The following is a 19,065-nucleotide window of genomic DNA, read 5'->3' on the forward strand; positions in this document are numbered from 1 at the left end:
GATCCCAGGACCCTGGGATCATGACCTGAGCCGAAGGCAGACGCTTACCGACTGAGCCACCCAGGCGCCCCCAAATAAATAAAATCTTAAAAAAAAAAAAAGTAGACAAGCAGACAGAGGTAAAGAAGACATTTCAGACAAAACATTTTAAGCAAAAGAATGATAGAATGACTCCACCTCAGCATGCACCTGCTATATGCCAGGCTATGGGGGGATGTGTATAGAATAATATATTGAGTATTTACTATGGATGCCAGGTACTCTCCTGACCCCTTTACATATATTAATTTACCTAATTTTCCCAACCACTCTGTGGTAGAAGTACTATTATTCCCTATTTGCAGATGAGAAACAGAGGCACAGTAAAGCCAAGCAAGTGAAGAATCCAGATTCAAACCTAACCAGTCTAACTTCACAGTCTGTGCATTTTACCATTTTATACCATTTTACCATATTATAACCTTGTTAAAGAAGAACATCCAGGGTGATTTGGAGAACAAGAGAGAGGTACTGCATTCAGCAAAGCAGATCTGACAGGGTTTGGTCACTGATATATGAGAGGAGGGGGAAAAAAAGAGATCTAGTGTGGATGATGGTACCAATCATCTAAAGAGGGAATGCAAGAGTTGGAGGAGGAGGAGATGGCCTTAGGGGTCAATAAATAACATGCCTTTTCCTGCCTGAGTTCAGAACCAACAGGATATAGATGCAAGAGGCAGAACGACACCAAAATATGACCTTTTTGATTAAGTTGATAGTTACTGTGATTTCAGATGTGATGTGCTGCCAAGTGGGCTCACTGATGCTTCAGCCCCTAATTAAACATTTACCCACCTGGTCCCAGGCACAGCTAGAGAGCAGAAAACTCTTCCTGGATTTTTTTTTTTTTTTAAAGATTTTATTTATTCATTTGAGACACAGAGATACAGAGAGAAAGCACACGTAGGGGGAGAGGCAGAGGGAGAGGGAGAAGCAGGCTTCTCCGGCAGAACAGGGAGCCCGATGTGGGGCTCAATCCCAGGACCCTGAGATCATGACCTGAGCTGAAGGCAGACGCTTAAGGACTGAGCCACCCAGGTGCCCCTCTTCCTGGTTTTTGGTTTCAGACTTTGAACAGGCCAATTCAAAAAGAAGAAATTCAGAAGGCACAGAGCAATACTCTTCCAGATTCTTTTGTCAGCTCCCAGCCAGAAGTCAGCCCAGAGTACTCCTCTAGCAGAAAAGTCCCCTTATGGGAACATTAAGAACAAGGACTGGGGGTGGGGGGGAAAGGAGAGGTTGGTAAAAGAACACAAATTTTCAGTTATAAGATGAATAAGGTCTGAGGATCTAATATATAAAATGGTGACTAGAGTCGATAATACTGTATTGTATAATTGAAATTTGCTGAGAGTAGAAAAATGTTCTCATCCCCCCAAACCATCATGTTATAGATTTTAAATATCTTACAATTTTGTCAATTTTATCTCAATAAAACTGGGACGGGGGAAGAATAGGGAGTGTGTCAACTATACTCAAAAAAAATTTTTTTAAAGGGAATAAGCCTTGCCCCATCAACATTTCTGAAAATGTATGTTATTGATGAAAGAACTTTTGGTTTACAAAGGATTTCCTTCACATGTTTTCTATGTATTACAAATGATTTGAACTTCTCAGAAATACCTCTTAGGTAAATAAAATTCTCTTTCTCTCCCCCTCCCTCTTTGTCTGGTATAGATGAGGATATCCTAATGCTGCACCCACACTATTAGTTTGTCTGCCTCCGTTGTAACAGCGACACCTCAGGCTGCAGAAGTGAGCCTAGTCGGGAGAGCAGGACCTACCCTCATTGCAGCTACGTCACTCCTCTTCAGATATCGCCTGTCTCTAAAGTAGGGAAGCAAATATGTCATTTACTCTAAGTAAAAGAGAAAATGATAAGGGGGGTAACTTTACATCAGTCACTGTAAGTAAGGCAGAAAGTGAAGAGGACAAGTTTGAAGACGCCTATGAAGTGATCCCTGTGGCATCAACAATGAATCTAACATCTTCCCTGGAAGAATGCACAACTGGATTGTATTTATTTCTAAATAACAGATTCTCAGAGGCCATAGATCTCATTCATCCGTGGTCGAAAAACAGCATATACCATGCTCTAATTTATAATATCCTTATGGTTGTCAAGGCCATCTTGACTTTTGATCCCCTGGATCTACAGATTGGAATGACTGCCACAAAGGAGGCTTTGAAAACCTGTAACAGTTTCCGAAGAAAATCTAGGATGACAAGTTTTTCTCATCTAGTGAGTAAACAGGGAATAAAGGCTATCAAAGAAGAGGAATTGCATGCGGAAGTCTGCTATGCTGAGTGTTTGATTCTGAAATCCTCCATCACATTTATACAGGATGACAGTATGTTTGGTTTTCTTAAAAGCGCAATCAACATCGGGTTAAGTTATCAAATATACAAAGACTGTCAACAAGTATTAACACAGATAACTCACAACCGCAGCAAAACCTACCGACACCTGGTTGGAGGAGTGAAATGTGGACTTGGAGCATTCAATCTGATATTATCGCTTGTGCCACCAAAGACCCTTAAACTACTCAATATTGCTGGATATTCCGGTAATAAAGAGGCGGGCTTGACTTTGCTTTATGAGAGTGCATCTGAATCCCATATAAATAATATCTTAAGTGTTTTGACTCTCCTCTTTTATTACAGTTATATCTATATAGCTGTTGGTGTTGAAAAGGGTCACAGTTCTGCTGTAGAGGACCTCTTCCTAATATACCTCCAGAAATTTCCAAACTGTGTTGTACTTAAATTTTTTCATGCGCGTTTTAGTATGCTGAAAGGAAATTTTGAAAATGCACAGTTAGTATTAGAGGAGTGCATTTTGATTCAAAACAAATGGGAGCAGGTTCATCACCTGTGTTACTGGGAACTCATGTGGTGCCACATTTTTCTGCGGAATTGGAAGCAAGCTTACCGCTATGCCGATCTACTGTATCATAACAGCAGGTGGTCCAAGGCAATATACGTGTACAGTAAAGCTATGCTACTCGCCCTGCTTCCTTCTGATTCTGTCAAATCAGGGGGCGAGGACATAAACTCTCTCTTCTTAAAAGTGGATAGCCTGAGAATCAAAATCTTGGGAACTTCTGTGCCAATAGAAAAGTTTGTTGCTGAGAAGAGTCAGCGCTATGGCACGACCACGGGCTGGTTCACAGCACAGCCCATTCTGGAATTCATTTACGCCTGGAGTGGTTTCCGAGTCATGAGCAAAAAACTAGACCTTATTTCAAGCTGGCTCTCGATAATTAATAGAGGACAAGACCTTTTACGAGAAAATTCAAATAAAGAGTATGGCACAGATGACATCAGTTTGTTAAATTTACTGAAAGGTCTATGCCTGAAACACTTAGGCAGATATTCGACAGCTGAGCATTACTTTAATCGTGTCATTCAAAAGGAGAAATTGTTAAAATATGACCACTACTTGGTGCCGTATACTTACTATGAACTAGGAATTCTTCACTATCTAAAAGGAGATTATGACAGTGCAACAAAAAACCTAGACAACATAAAAAACTACAAGGACTATTCCATGGAAGCCCGATTACAGTTTAGGGCTCATGTAGCTCTTGAACAAGTAGCTAAAGAAAAGTGATGGTTTTGACACAAAGTGTGGTTTTGTTTATTATGAGTGAAGTATCTGCAATCGGCAAGGTAATTAACAGTTAGAAAAATCATTTCTTTGTGGAAGAAATCCAAGAAGAGGCAGCTGCTAAGAATCTGATCAGTAACAAGTAAGAAAGGAATTGGCCGTTACTTTTCCCTCTTTCCTTCTCCTTACCTATAAAATGGAATGTCTTAGACTGGCAAATGGAGTGATGCATATTCTTGAAAAAGAAAAAGCAAATGATGTACGGTTGACCCTTGAACAACACGGAGATTATGGATGCTGACCCCTACGCAGTCAAAAATCTGCGTATAACTTTTGACTCCCCCAAAACTTAACCACTAATAGCCTATTATTGACCAGAAGCCTTATCAATAACAGTCGACTAACATATATTTTGTATGTCGCATGTATACTGTTCCTATAATAAAGGAAGCTAGAGAAAAAACGTCATTAAGAAAATCATAAGAGAAAATACTTTCACAGTACTGTACCATAGCAAAAAAAAAATCCATGTGTAAGTTAACCTGCCAGTTCAAACCCATGTTGTTCAAGGGTCAACTGTATATTATGAAATATACTCTCTCTTATATGTTATGGATTTTTCAATTATGTTAGACAACATTTTCAAAAAATCAAAAAAAAATTTTAACATCTCACTCGATAATGTATACAACTTGCAAATAAAATAGGAAGAGTAGCTACACCAGGAATCCCAGTGCCCTATAAATGTTTTTACTGTTAAAAGAAAGAAAAAAACCTTTAAGGTCTTACTGACATTTCAAAACAATGATACACTGAACAGCAAAGACTCTGAATATTTTTCCCTCTTATAGAGTAATTTTTATTGGCTTTCTATAACAAAGAAGATATTTTCCCCCGTGTCTATGTTACCTTTTACCTTTTTTACTAGGAAGCTCAACTCTGGGTCTATAATTTGCCACAGGGTAGAGAAGAAAAAGCCCCCCACCCCCTTCACACACACACAGAGGCAAACCCTTTGAAGATAATTGGAGGAAGCCGGGAGGATAGATTCACTGGGTAGGAAAAAAACAGGTTAGGCCTATGGAGGGAGACTTGAGTTACTGCTGGGCCCTCCCTTAGTTACCCTCCCTAAGGTGTATAGAGCTATAATATAATTAAATGCTGCATCTATCCAGTTGCCATTGTTATTGGGCTAATCTGAGAGTAAATAGCAGCTGTCGGCATGGGTTATTGCTTTACCTGCCTTGGGGGTAAAATCAGTACCTAGACCATTTAATTTCCAGACCATTAAATCTGGCTGAGTGTGTCCTCCCTTAGAAAGTCACCCTTGGAAACAGACCTTGCTGGGGAAGTCTGGTTTGCTAAAACACATGAGTGAAACACATTATTTATTATTACTATTATTTTTTAATGCTTTGGGCGTCCAAGCAATCAACAGGAGCACAACGAGGAGCTAGTATTTCAGATTTAAAAATGCTTACTTTGAAAAGCACGTTCTTCATTAACTAAAAATAGACTTTCAGGTGAACAACTGTGCTTAAGTTTTCCTCCATTATTTAATTAGTACGATAGTGTGGTTAAGAGGGCAGGCTCTGGCACTAGCTAGTCACGTGCTCTTGGCCTCTGTGCCTCAGTGTCCCTGGCTGTAAAGCAGGGTTAATAGTTCCTCTTTCATGTTTTTTCTGTGTTAATTAATATTTTGAGTTAATACAAATGTGTTATTCCTACTACTACTATTACCAGTAGTAATAAGAATAATACATTGTTACTCAGTGCAGAGGATTTAAATTACTTCCTTAGAAAAAGCAAAGGTGCCTTTGTTACTGCTTCGCCAATCTGAAATTTGACCTGTTAATTTGTTTTTTCTGTTCTTTGTTTATCTTGGTCACTTATGAAATAAGTAACTCTGCCTACATTATGGTTTGGTCTTTTGTCCCAGCTTCTTCCAGTGAAGAGCAATATTAATTGGTTAAATAAACATGTTGAATGCCTACGATTTGCAGCACTGAACAGGGTATTGAGAATATAAAGCATGTTCTCTCTCCTGAGAGAACTTGTCTCCTTTATTAGGGAGACAAGTTAGAAGAGGATTTTGTTGGGGTGGAAACGCTTAAAATGGTTGCTTAAACAGGTAGGAGTTTGTCTCAAACACAAAAATCTGAAGGTAGGTAGCTCAGGTCTGGTATGGCTCTTTTATTTTTCTGCGTGGTACACCGGCCTTCTCGTACATGTCTCCTCACTCAGTGGAAAGAGCTACCTCATCTCTGGGCCTTATGTCCAAGCCAGGCAGGCTGGAGGAGGAATGGGTAAGGAAGAAAAAAAAGGCTTTCTCCTTCTTAGGAGGCTTTGCCTTTTTGTTTTAGAAGGGACAGTCTTCTCAGGGATTTCCATGTGGATCTCACTGGCCAGGAATATTCATATGGCCACTTCTACCTGCAAGGGAAGCTGAAGATTCAGTGGTAGGTTTCCAGCCTCATTAGGAGGTTGTGGGAAAGGACTGTTAAATGACCCAACCTCCAGTAACTGCCTCCACACATACGTAAATAACAAGATGCTACAAAATGGTATAGAAAGGGCACCGTTGAAAAAGAGCAAGAAAACAATGAGACCAAGGAATCACCTGCAGAAGACTCTATGGGACTCCAACAGGAAATCTTGCAATTGGCATTTCCTTGGTGAAGTTGCTACCCGTAGCCCAGCTTTCTGGTCCTTAACTGGCCCAAAGGTTGACTAGACACATCGAGGCTGATTCTTACCCTGCAAACTCACAAGAGATTAAGGTATAATTTACTCTGCAAATTTATTTATAGTAGGGACTATTCCAGAGTTGCAAACTCAATTTCTTGTGGGATCAGGCAGTTAATGTAAATAATATAAAGTAGCCAAACATAAAACAATAAAAGTGGTTGAAACTAGTTGTGAAGAGAGAGGAAACCTATCTAAAAGCTTTCAAATTAAGGGGTGCCTGGGTGGCTCAGTCGTTAAGCGTCTGCCTTCAGCTCAGGTCATGATCCCAGGGTCCTGGGATCAAGCCCCTCATCGGGCTCCCTGCTCTGTGGGAAGCCGGCTTCTCCCTCTCCCCCTCCCCCTGCTGTGTTCCCTCTCTCGCTGTGTCTCTCTCTGTCAAATAAATAAAATCTTTTTAAAAAAATGAATAAGGGCGCCTGGGTGGCTCAGTTGGTTAAGCGACTGCCTTCGGCTCAGGTCATGATCCTGGAGTCCCTGGATCGAGTCCCGCATCGGGCTCCCTGCTCGGAGGGGAGCCTGCTTCTCCCTCTGACCCTCCCCCCTCTCATGTGCTCTCTCTCTCATTCTGTCTCAAATAAATAAATAAAATCTTAAAAAAATAATAATAAATAAATAAAAGCTTTCAAATTTAAAAAAATTTTTAATAAAGATTTTATTTATTTGAGACAGAGTTAGAGCATGAGCAGGGGGAGAGGGAGAAGCAGACTCCCCACTGAGCAAGGAGCCCGATGTGGGACTCGATCCCAGGTACCCGGAATCATGACCCGAGCAAAGGCAGACGCTTAACCATCTGAGCCACCCAGTTGCCCCTAAAAAAATTTTTAATTAAAAAAATTTTAAACTGTGCAGATATTAAACTATCTGCATGTCCTAATATGACCCCTAGTTTGTGATTTCTGGTCTATTCCTTTCTATTGACTAGAAAGTGCTCATGTTTCCCTGTCAGGAATCACCTCTCCTGATAAACACTCTCCTCCCAGTGTGGAGGAGTCACAAGGCAGCATGGTGAGCATGGAATCAGAATATAAGGAGGCAAATGGTTTTAGGAACGTCTATTCCAGGCCAGGGTGAGATGTGATGAAGCATCCGTTCCCCACAATATGTATATATCTCCGGAAAGTTCCTGCCTTACAGATCCAGGGTCTCTGAGAAATACCTCCCAATCTTTTGCTAACTGACCTTTCTTCTCCCATGTCTTCTGCTACCAACCCTGGGGTACTGGATGTCCCAGCAGGGTGTCATAACAATCAAGTTTCCATTTACTACTATAAAATCTCATTCCAGTCCTGTGTCCAGAGAATACAACCAGGTCACTTAGTTTGGAATTTTGGTCATCCCCACATTTTCTGGTGATCCAGATTATAGATGGTCTCTCTGTACCAACAAATCACAGATCGAATCACATCCATTTTACTTAACGTTTAGAGTTAGTTTATAAGAGCTTGGCAGAGAGACCTCACTGTGGCCTTCCTGTGCCATAAACACAAATAAAGTGTTATTGAAGCATTTTTTATTCCAGGAAAAAATTTCTTATCTAATTAGTAAATATAATAACTATTTGGAGGCCTGAGATCCTGAAAAAACAAAGAGGAAGAGGGGGTTATGAATGAAGAAAAGAACGGATCAAAGTTCTCAACATGCCCTTGCCCCAATCCAATCAATCACTAAATCCTGTTGATTTTTCCTTCAAAATATTTGTTGATTCTACTCCTTTTTTCTCCTCTTTTTCATTTCCACTGCCATCAGCTTAGGCTAGGACTTTATTATGTCCTGTCTGGGCCACTGCACCAATTTTTAGGAGCTCAGTAGTCAACATCTTCTGTTGTTTCAAGGCAATTCCAGGGAAAAATAAAAATAGTGAACCCCACTTTATTTTTTTTTCAAAACAAAATAAAATCTATGTAAAACATGTATTTTTGTACTGCTTAGACTGATTATATCATTGACTAAGAGGAACTCAATGAAAAAAATGGCACTGATTTTTAGCCAGTATAAAGGTATTAGCTGAGCATATTTGAAAAGCAACAATTACAGAAGCAGTTTGCTAAACCCTCACGCCTTACATGGATTTAGTGCTTTAGAGTTCACAAAGTCTGTTCAAAGCATTTTCATCCAGGGAAAACAATCCTATCTTCACCTTACTGCTAGGGAAACCAATTTTCTCTGAGGTTGTAAAAATCTCCCCTCTGGGCAGGCCTGGGCAGCGCTGGGCAGAGCAGATAATTAATCAATTTAGAGACACTGCCTCCCTAAATCCGCTTTCCATTTGGAAAGTGGTTCTGGAATTTTGTCCTGATACCACTGCTTTGTTTGGATAGAGAGGCTACATTTTACATAAAGTTTTATGCTGTGTGTGTATACTGTTTTCTCCACCTCTCATTTTTCTGCATCCTTGCTAGTACACTGAGTTAATCATGTTATTCCATCACTCAAATTTTTTCCATTCTCTTTGGTATAGTTATTCACTCAAAATGAGGTAATATCTGAAAGTTCTTAAAGTAGTGCCTGGACATATTAGGTGATATGTAACTGCCTAAGAAATGAAAATTCAGTTGAAATTGAGCACCTACTATATGCCAGGCAATGTGGTAGAGGCGGGGTATATGGTAGTAAATAAAACAGACATAGCCCCTGCCCTTAGAAGGTTTACAGTGCTTCTAAGTGACTGTATGGCTTAGTCATGAACATTTATTGCTGACAGGATGTTAGGTCATCTAATCCCACATTTTCACTTATAAATGAGGAAACTGAAATCTAAGAAGGCAAATGACATCCAAAGTCATAAAGCTGGTAGGAACACAGTCAGCGGTGTGCAGGAACCAGTTTAAACTGTCTTAAAAGAGCCCTTTGTTAAATATTCAGGAATTTTTTGAGCCAGTTGTTAAATCATTGGTACCTTGAAATCAGCCACGGTAGGAATATTTACACCACAGGAATCAGCAAATGGTACAAATCAAACTCCTTTTTTCAGGAGAACCAGTTTACCAGGACACTACAGATTTGATCAAATGAAACCAAGGTTTCTAAAACTCCCTGCCCACTGCTTTTCACTCCAACCTACACCTCCTTTGATTAGGTTCTGCGTCCCATAGACACAGAATTTTTTGTGGTTGGTTCATTACTTATAAATCAAGTTCAAGCACTACCTCTTTAAGAAGATTTTCTAAGAACCCCTTCCCCAGCTCTTCCCATTTATTACCAAATTAGGTAGAGGAGACACTATCAGCTTCCCAAAGGGAAGACATTTTTTTTTTTTTTTAAAGATTTTATTTATTTATTTGAGAGAGAGAGAATGAGAGAGAGCACATGAGAGGGGGGAGGGTCAGAGGGAGAAGCAGGCTCCCCTCCGAGCAGGGAGCCCGATGCGGGACTCGATCCAGGGACTCCAGGATCATGACCTGAGCCGAAGGCAGTCGCTTAACCAACTGAGCCACCCAGGCGCCCGGGAAGACATTTTTGAAATTAGTTTTTTAATTCCTAGTTGTTAACAGAAAGTGCATGTGTAGGTATACAATATATGCTTGATGAATAAATGCAGAAATAAAGAATAGACACTTTTAACGGACTCTACTTGTTGAATGAATGAAAAAACCAGAACATTAAAAAAAAAAAATCTTGGGCCAAAATGACCATTTATTTTTTTCTGACCTTACCTTGCATGAAATATACTCAGCAAATTACTATCCCACCCCCACTCATTTTCTACCTACTTTTTTTTTCATGATAAGTATACTCTTTATCTACCTACTATTATGATCCAACACTGTGAATTGAAAATTGTGATAGTCTGGCCAGGGCAGGGCAGGTTTATCTTTGCACCATGATGAAGAACAGTGTAAAACTATTGACAACTTTTTTAAGCTTCTGATGTTCTTCAGAGAAATTAAGAAAAGCTTTTTTAAAAAAGTGTTTCTTGCTGGGGCACCTGGCTGGTGCCTTTTAAGATTTCATTTATTTATTTGACAGAGAGAGATCGACAGAAGAGAGGGAGGGAGAGCACAAGCAGGGGGAGTGGCAGGCAGAGGGAAAGGGAGAAGCAGGCTCCCTGCTGAGCAGAGAGCTGATGTGGGGCTCCATCCCAGGACCCCGGGATCATGACCCAAGCAGAAGGAGGAGGTTAACTGACTGAGCCACCCAGGTGTCCCAGAGCATGTAATTCTTGATCTCAGGGTCATGAGTTTAAACCCCAAGTTGGGTGTAGAGATTACTTAAAAAAAAAAAAAAAAAAAAAGTCTTGCTAAAATTAAAATGTACTCCAAAATCTAGAATAAACAATTTTTCACTTGGCAGAGGAAAAGGTTAAGAGTGTGTGTGTCGGTGGGTGTGAAGGTTTGAGGGGGAGGCAGACATTAGGAAGGAGATGGAGGAAGAGGGAAAGGGAAGAGAGGAAGTAGAAAATGTGAGAGAAGGGACATCAGCTGGTCTGAGGGAGGCACCAGGCGGACAAGGGTAAGGAAAAGGAAATGGCACCATCTGAACTTGAGGGTGGACTACAGGAGAGGGTCTTTCTGTAAACCTGTATTATGGAGTGGATTGGGCTCAGTCTGTTATAAATCAGTGATTCACATCAGCAGATGCTGGAAATGATTATCTGGGAGACTAAAGGGAGAGGGGAGAGAAGGGAAGGAATTTGCCCCAGTCTCATCACTTTAAAAGGGGTCATTTAAGTTAAGCTTGGAGCTAGCTTCCAAAGTCTTTGATTCTGCAGTACAGATAGAAGGCTTAAAATGCAAATGGCCAGTTGTCACAATTGTTTGAAGCTCTTCTGGACTGAATTTTTATGAGGTCGTATGTTTAGCTTCGCATTTTAACAACTGGTATGTATGTATGTATTTATACAGTTTTTTATTGAAGTAATCTCTATACCCAGTCCGACTCACCACCTGGGGATCAAGAGTAGCATACTTTTCTGACTGAGCCAGTCAGGCGCCCCCAACTGGTATTTATATTAGCTCTTTGTAGATTTATAGAGGACTTAACTGGCATAATCTAATTTAATCTACTAAAGCCACATTAATATAATCAACCAAACACTCGAGTGAAGGTTGCCAAAGGATTATTTAAAATGATGGCAATAAGAAACAATGTACTTCAAGGATTATGTGAACTCAGATCCCAAACTGTAAGGGAAAAGCTGACTAATTTTCAATGTTTCTACATCGTGGTTTGATAGTCCTCTAATTCGGTTTCCGTAAATCTCCCTTGGTGTTCACATTTGCAGAAACTCAACGTTTAACACCTCGTACCATTTTTCAGGATCACAGTTTATTTGGACCATGCCAGGAGCCGACTACATACCTGAACCGAAATCTGTGGCAGAAGCGAGTCTTTTGCCCTTTTCCACTGCGGGGGTGGTGAGGGGTTGCGGGGGAGAGGCCCGGGCTTTCCTGTGAGCGAGGCACCCCTCACTAGCGAACGGTCGGCTAGGTGGAAATCATCCCAATCCTGTGCTTTTTCTTCCTGGCTTCCGCACCTCCTGCAGGACTGTAGCCAGGGCACATCCCAACGGAGCAGACGTATTAAATGCCTTACACTAGCCAAACAAACAAGTATCTTGGCTCTATCGCTTTTCTCCAAGGCACTTTCACCTCACACTTCCCGCGTTAGGATTTACCGAGAGGGTTCTTGCGCTTTGAGTCCACCGCAAGGGTGCATTTCCAGGTCTACTCTCAACGAGGAACTTGGCACGGGACTTTTCCTCTTTAAAAACGAAAGGCTGAAACGTCCATCGTGACAGCGAAGAGGGGTGGTTCTAGCGAACAAGGAGCCTTATTACTACTACACAAAAATCTCAGGCTCTGCCCGCACCCGGCCTTTATCCCCCCACGCCCGGTGACTCTCAGACCTCTAGGTGTGACCAAGGCCAAGGACTACAAAACAGAGAATTCTGGGGGAAGGAAGTGACGACGTGGCGCAAAGCCTGCTGGGCTCAGATGGGCGCCGCTGGAGTGACTCCTTCCTCGCCGCGTGGTTACTGTGTACCCGTCGCTGCGAGGAGTTCTTGCTGGTATTTCTTTCGTTTGTGGGAATTAAACGTTAAGTACCACCAGGTTTGAGTACCGTTTTAAGGGTCGTGCAGCTGCAAGCTAGGCCACGGAATCTGCGCTCTAGAGCCTTCGCTGCTGCCCCCTGGTTCGTGCATCCTCCAAACAAATAAGAGGGAATTGTCAAATCCGGGGCCTCTCCCCGGCGGGATCCCCCGGAGAAAGAGCTGGAGAGAGCAAGTGGGTGGATATCAAAGGAGTTTTCCTCTTCAGTTTTGGCTAAATGTGGTGTGGAGTGAGTTCCTTTGATCGCAGGAGATCAGAGTTGAAAGGTTTGAGCATCTGCTGACCGGAGTTCAAAGCCAGGGTGAAGGCGATTTGGAATCGTACTGGGTGGTGGAATAGAAGTAAGCCGGATGAGTTACCCCGGGCTGGGCCTCCTGGCAGCGCCCGTGTCTCCTTAGCTTTCAGACCGAATTGTGAGTATCAGCTATTTTCCTGATAATGGAACTTGAGGCAAATCACAGATGTTCTCTATCTCTAGGATGGCACTTGCTTGAGTGGAACATACATTAACCCGAACTGGTGGTGGTTTTAGATCTAGCCAGCTGGCAGCCATGAATGCATGGATGAGGAAAGGCCCCTTAGAATGGCAAGATTACACGTACAAAGAAGTCAGAGTGACAGCCAGTGAGAAGGAGTATAAAGGATGGGTTTTAACCACAGACCCAGTTTCTGCCAAGTGAGTATGGCTCCTTCTCCCCTGAAATCATAATGACACCCCTTTGTGCTGCCTATATGTTATATCCAAACTAAGGAAGTAGATAAATGAAAGGCTAGTTATTCACACATAAGAATTGCGTTGCTTTTGAGTCGAAGTGTTGTTCTAACTATGGATTACCTTGGCAGACAAGCCAAGTTTGTAGAAGTGAGACACTTTTTTTGTTACTACATTTTTTTTTAAGATTTTATTTATTTATTTGAGGGAGACACAGAGCAAGCACGAGGGAGGGGGAGGAGCAGAGGGAGAGGGAGGAGCCGACTCCCCGCTGAGCAGGGAGCCTGACGCGGGGCTCCATCCCAGGACTCCGCGATCATGACCTGAGCCGAAGGCAGACGTCCAACTGACTGAGGCACCCAGGCGCTCCTTGTTACTACGTTTTTATTAGACAGTCTCAAGCATACATAAATGTAGAGAGAATAGCGTAACAGACACTAGCCTTTCTTTCCCCTTCTAAATATCTTTAAGCCAGTTGCAGATATCATATAATTTTGTTCATAAATACCTCAATATCTTTTAGCAGATAAGGACTCTTTAATAACCACAGTAACATTGTAATACCTAACAAAAGTAATAATAACTTTATTATGAACAGTCCGTTTTTAGATTTGCCTGGTTGTCTCAAAATATCTCTTTAATTGGTTTATCAATTTGGTTGGTATGTCTCTTAAGTATCTTAATCTATGACTGCACTTTCTCTTTTTAGTTTTCCATGTCATTTATTTGTTGAAGAAATGGAATCATTTGTCTTATAGAACTGAACACGTTCTGGATTTAGCTTACTGCATTGTGCATGGTGTAGCTTAACATGTTCTTTTATTTATTTATTTATTTATTTATTTGCGAGAGAGAATGAGAGACAGAGAGCATGAGAGGGAGGAGGGTCAGAGGGAGAAGCAGACCCCCTGCTGAGCAGGGAGCCCGATGCGGACTCGATCCCGGGACTCCAGGATCATGACCTGAGCCGAAGGCAGTCGCTTAACCAACTGAGCCACCCAGGCGCCCGCTTAACATGTTCTTATATCCGTATTTCCTATAAACTGGTATGCCTATCTAGAGGTTTGATTAGGATCAGATTTGTTTTTTGCAAGACTACTTTATTTATTTTTAAGATTTATTTATTTGACAGAGAGAGACAGCGAGAGAGGGACCACAAGCAGGGGGAGTGGGGGAGAGAGAAGCAGGCTTCCCGCCGAACAGGGAGCCCGATGTAGGGCTCGATCCCAGGACCCTGGGCCCATGACCTGAGCCGAAGGCAGACACTTAACAACTGAGCCACCCAGGCGCCCCTTGCCCCTTGCCCCTTGCCAGACTACTTTAAAGGTGATGATACACACACACACTTTTTATTTTGGAATGATTTTAGATTTACAGAAAAGAATACAGAGAGGACCCATCTACCCAGCTTCCCCTAATGTTGACATCTTACCTAACCATGGTACATTCCTCGAAACTAAAACTTTACATAAACTGCAATCATTTGGATTTTAACAGTTTTTCCACTAATTGTTTGCCTTTTTCTGTTCCAGGATCCAATCTAGGATCTGACATTCGTTTAATTGTCATGTGTCCTTAGTCTCCTCTGATCTGTGAGAATTTTTCAGTCCTTCCTTGTTTTTCATGACCTTGACACTTTTGAAGAGTTCTGGTGAGTGAGGTATTTCATAGAATGTCTCTCAATTTGGGTTTCTGTGATGCTTTCTCATAATTAGCCTGGGATTTTAGGTTTTGGGAGGAGTACCAACGAAGTGAAATTCACATCACATCACACCACATCATTTATTTTATTTAGTTAGGATTTTTGCATTTGTATTCATGAATGAGATTAGCTTGTAGTTTTATATTTTAATCTTCTCCTCTGCTTTTGGTATCAAGATTATATTAACCTCATTAAACAAGTTAAGGCACAGTCCCCCTTTTATAGTCTCTAGAAGAATTTGGTTAGATTAGAAATGTTTGAACCTTGGGGTGCCTGACTGGCTTAGTCGGTGGAGCGTGCAACTCTTGATCTTGGGATTGTGGGTTTGAGCCCCACATTGGGTGTGGAGATTACTTAAAAATAAAATCTTGGGGCGCCTGGGTGGCTCAGTCGTTAAGCGTCTGCCTTCGGCTCAGGTCATGATCCCAGGGTCCTGGGATCGAGCTCCACATTGGGCTCCCTGCTCAGCCGGAAGCCTGCTTCTCCCTCTCCCACTCCCCCTGCTTGTGTTCCTTCTCTAGCTGTCTCTCTCTCTGTGTCAAATAAATAAAAAAAATTAAAAAAGTAAAATCTTAAAAAAAAAAAATGCTTGGGGTGCCTGGGTGGCTCAGTTGGTTAAGCGACTGCCTTCGGCTCAGGTCATGATCCTGGAATCCTGGGATCAAGTCCCACGTCGGGCTCCCAGCTCAGCGGGGAGCCTGCTTCTCCCTCTGGCCCTCTCCCCTCTCATGCTGTCTCTCTCTCTCTCTCTCAAATAAATAAATAAATAAATAAAATCTTAAAAAAATGCTTGAACCTTGAAAATTGTATATAATTTGTTAATAAAATTGGGCCTTCCCCCCATGGGAAAATATTTTAAAATACTCAGTTTTTATGAAAGACTATAGGACTATTTATAGTCTTTTTTTTTTGACTCAGTAGTAGAAATTTACGTTTTCTAGGAGTTTTCTATTTTAGTTTTCAAGACTATTGGCATAAATTTGTTCCTAATACTTTAAATTGCCAATCTTTGCTGCCTCCTTCCTAATATTATTTGTATGTGTCTTTTTTTTTCTATTCTAATCAGTTTTGCCTGAGTTTTGTGAATTTTACGTTGTTTTTGTTTTTTAAAGAACCAACATTTGGCTTTGATGATCTTGTTATTAACTCTTGTTTTCTCTTTCATTAATTTTGTGCTTTGTTATTTTGTTTGGTCTGCTTTGAAGGCCAGTTATTCAGTTGTTTACCTCTAAAATTAAGTCTGTACCCTTTCTTGATTTCTAATACACATTTAAGCCATTTATAACTTTTCAGTGCTTTAACTGCATCCCGCCATGATTGGCTTTAGGCTAGACAAAAAAGTTTAGATGTGTAGGACCCTCGGTGAATACTTATTGAATAAGTACAAACATTTGGTGGTGAGGGGATTAATTTTAAACAGGGAAGTTCTTATTCCCGATTTCTAATTGCCTGTTGGGGCTGGTGATGCCTCTTCATTCCATTGCTTCTTCCATAGCTTTATGGGCCTTTACATTTTTCTTTTGCAAATCTGCTCTGAACTTAACTTTTCCTCCCAAGTATTGTCCTTGTGAACTTCCTGGAAGATGGCAGCATGTCTGTGACTGGAATTATGGGCCATGCTGTGCAGACCGTTGAAACTGTGAACGAAGGGGACCATGGAGTGAGAGAGAAGCTGATGAATTTGTTCATGTCTGGAGACTGCAAGGCCTACAACCCTGAGGATCTGGAGAAGAGAAAGAACAGCCTAAAGAAATGGCTCGAGAAGAACCACATCCCCATCACAGAACAGGGAGATTCACGAAGGACTCTGTGTGTGGCTGGGGTTCTGACTATAGACCCACCATATGGTCCAGAAAATTGCAGCAGTTCTAATGAGATTATTCTCTCCCGTGTTCAGGATCTTATTCAAGGACATCTTGCAGCTTGCCAATGAGAGGCCAAGAACTATGGATGCATCAATTGAAATAACATTTCATTTTTTTTTCTTCATAAAATGTTTTGAATGTTAAATCCATCATATTACAAGACTTCAAAGGCACACAGTTGTGTGTGTGTGTTTGAGTTTTAATTCTATGTTGTTTTGGTAAAATCAAAGATCTGGATTATAAGTGCTAATAAATAATCAAACTATGGCAAAGTTAGCATCACATGCAACAAAATAGCACAAGGACATTAGAATTGTAAGAGTCTTTTGTTGGTGGGAGTACACCTCCATTTTTGTTAGGCAAGAAACACATGTTAGATTCAATATAAAATGTCTTGTTAAGCCCCTTGCACTAACTGTATGTGCCTGTTTTAAAATATTTATTGTGTAAGGATGAAATCGCTTTTGAATCAGAATCTATTGGAATATATGCTTTTTTGGTTGAAACTTGAAAAGTTTTAGCCTCTTGTAAAATCTTACCACATAAGCTGTTTAACTTTCAAAGCCTTTACAGTGAGCCCTGGCTGATATCTCTGACGAAAAAGGTAAATGTGACAAGTATTCTGCTCCTGCACTGAACCCAGTTCCCGTGCCTGGTGGATTCAGCCAAGGCCTTCAGCCCATGCTGCTTTCTGCCTGTAGCCCCCATTCCCGGGTCAGGCTTCACTGAGGGGAGAGAACGCAGGAAGCATGCCTCACTAAACCTGGCCCTACCCCTTGGAAGCCAGGCAGGGGCCTGGAAGCCAGGCAGGGGCCAGGACTCGATATGGAGGTTTCTTTTTTTTTTTTTTTTTAAGATTTTATTTATTTATTTGACAGAGAGACACGCGAGAGAGGGAACACAAGCAGGGGGAGTGGGAGAGGGAGAAGCAGGCTTCCCGCGGAGCAGGGAGCCCAATGCGGGGCTCGATCCCAGGACCCTGGGATCACGACCTGAGCCGAAGGCAGACGCTTAACGACTGAGCCACCCAGGCGCCCCGATATGGAGGTTTCTGGCCTAGAAACCGAGGGAGGTACCTCAGATTGTTGGTTGGGTGTCTTCTCGAGGGCAGGTCAGATTAGAACCCCAGGCCTCTGACTCCCTAGGACAAGGGTCAGCAAACTTTGAGCCCTTGGGACAAATGCAGCCTGCTGCCTCCATTTGATAAAAGTTTTCCTGGAACACAGCCGTACCCACTGGTTTACGTATTTTCTGTGGCTGCTTTTGAGCCATAGTGGCAGATTTGAATATTGTAACAAACTATATGGCTTATATTTACAGAAAAATACAGCCCTGCCCTAGGCGTGTGGTGGGTGGGTGTCTTTATGATAATCACCTGTGACCTACAAAGAATAACCAGACCCTAAAAGGGAAGTAAGCCATTGAAGGAGTTATCAGTAAAGATGTTAAAAGGATTTAAGTTCCCTGGTTAGCGTTCTATAAAAGACCAACCCTGGGGTCTTGTAAAAAAAAGACCAACTATCTCTGTCTCTCAAATAAAGTCCATATATATATATATACACACAGAAGGTTTGCTCTAGGAAATCCTTGAAGCCGTCTGGTGTGCCAGGGCTTGGGGCAGACTTCCAAAGGCAGTTTTGACCTAGATAGGCCACGTGGGCTGCTATAGGGCTAAACTCAGAACTCTTAACTTCTCCCTAGTCTGTCCGCAGGCATTCAGCTGTGCAAACAGCCCTTTCAGTTCTCACGTATGTCCCTTATTCATACAAAAAGAGAAGCGGTACCTTTTGCAAGAAATAGTTAAAAAAAGTCAGCTTTTAGGGGGTCTTTGAATGCAGCCCGATCAGCGCAATTTCCTGCATAGTTGTCCAATGACAGGATGTAGCCTCACACTCCTCACACTTCAGCAAGCGTCAGAATCAGTCCGAGAGCTGTTAAAACAGATTGCAGGACCCTACCCCCAGGGGATTCTGTCTCAGGAGGTCCAGGTTGGGACCCAGGCATTGGCATTTCTAACAAACTCCCAGATAATGGTGATGCTACCTGTCTCAGGCCACACTTGAAAAAGCAGTTCAGAAACCTTGGGGAAACAGTCCATCCCTCACAACTTTATAAGGTTCCCATGATCCTAAAAAGATTTAGTACATAGCCTTGCTCTTTGTGACTAAGACCCTCCCATTCAAATCCTGGAATGTCTTTGGGAAGGAAATAAGGGAAGAGGAGTAAGAACAAATTAAATTCAGGGTGGAAATGATTTTGGCAAAATACAGGGAGGCCTTGAGATGAGAGAAGCCATGTAGGAAATTGCCCAAAGCATCAGTTGGGCTTGAGCCCTGTTC

The 19,065-nt window shown here is 41.8% G+C and overlaps 2 protein-coding genes across 4 annotated transcripts in view; both read left to right on the forward strand.

Annotated features, from left to right (window-relative positions):
• LOC118007790 (tetratricopeptide repeat protein 39B-like) overlaps positions 1–3,859 on the forward strand; it is a 14,902-nt gene extending 11,043 nt beyond the window's left edge. The window contains exon 2 of the mRNA XM_035000950.1: positions 1,717–3,859. Within this exon, the coding sequence (XP_034856841.1) occupies positions 1,886–3,652 (1,767 nt within the window). The 5' untranslated portion in view covers positions 1,717–1,885 and the 3' untranslated portion in view covers positions 3,653–3,859. The remainder of the gene's footprint in view (positions 1–1,716) is intronic.
• An 8,461-nt stretch (positions 3,860–12,320) lies between these two features.
• GEMIN6 (gem nuclear organelle associated protein 6) lies at positions 12,321–17,240 on the forward strand. Of its 3 annotated transcripts, none has more exons than XM_035000956.1 (3): positions 12,321–12,404; positions 12,926–13,123; positions 16,419–17,240. In XM_035000956.1, the coding sequence occupies exons 2-3, from the start codon at positions 12,999–13,001 to the stop codon at positions 16,792–16,794; spliced, it is 501 nt and encodes a 166-aa protein (XP_034856847.1). In that variant the 5' UTR covers positions 12,321–12,404; positions 12,926–12,998; the 3' UTR covers positions 16,795–17,240. The 3 variants fall into 3 exon arrangements, with proteins under 3 accessions (XP_034856847.1, XP_034856849.1, XP_034856848.1); XM_035000958.1 differs by having other exon boundaries at positions 12,326–12,404; positions 12,980–13,123; XM_035000957.1 differs by lacking the exon at positions 12,321–12,404 and adding an exon at positions 12,411–12,860 and having other exon boundaries at positions 12,980–13,123.
• The last annotated feature ends 1,825 nt before the right edge of the window (positions 17,241–19,065 follow it).

This window comes from Mirounga leonina, unplaced genomic scaffold, assembly GCF_011800145.1.
Source record: "Mirounga leonina isolate KUSES-001 unplaced genomic scaffold, KU_Mleo_1.0 Mir_125, whole genome shotgun sequence".
Taxonomy (NCBI): domain Eukaryota; kingdom Metazoa; phylum Chordata; class Mammalia; order Carnivora; family Phocidae; genus Mirounga; species Mirounga leonina.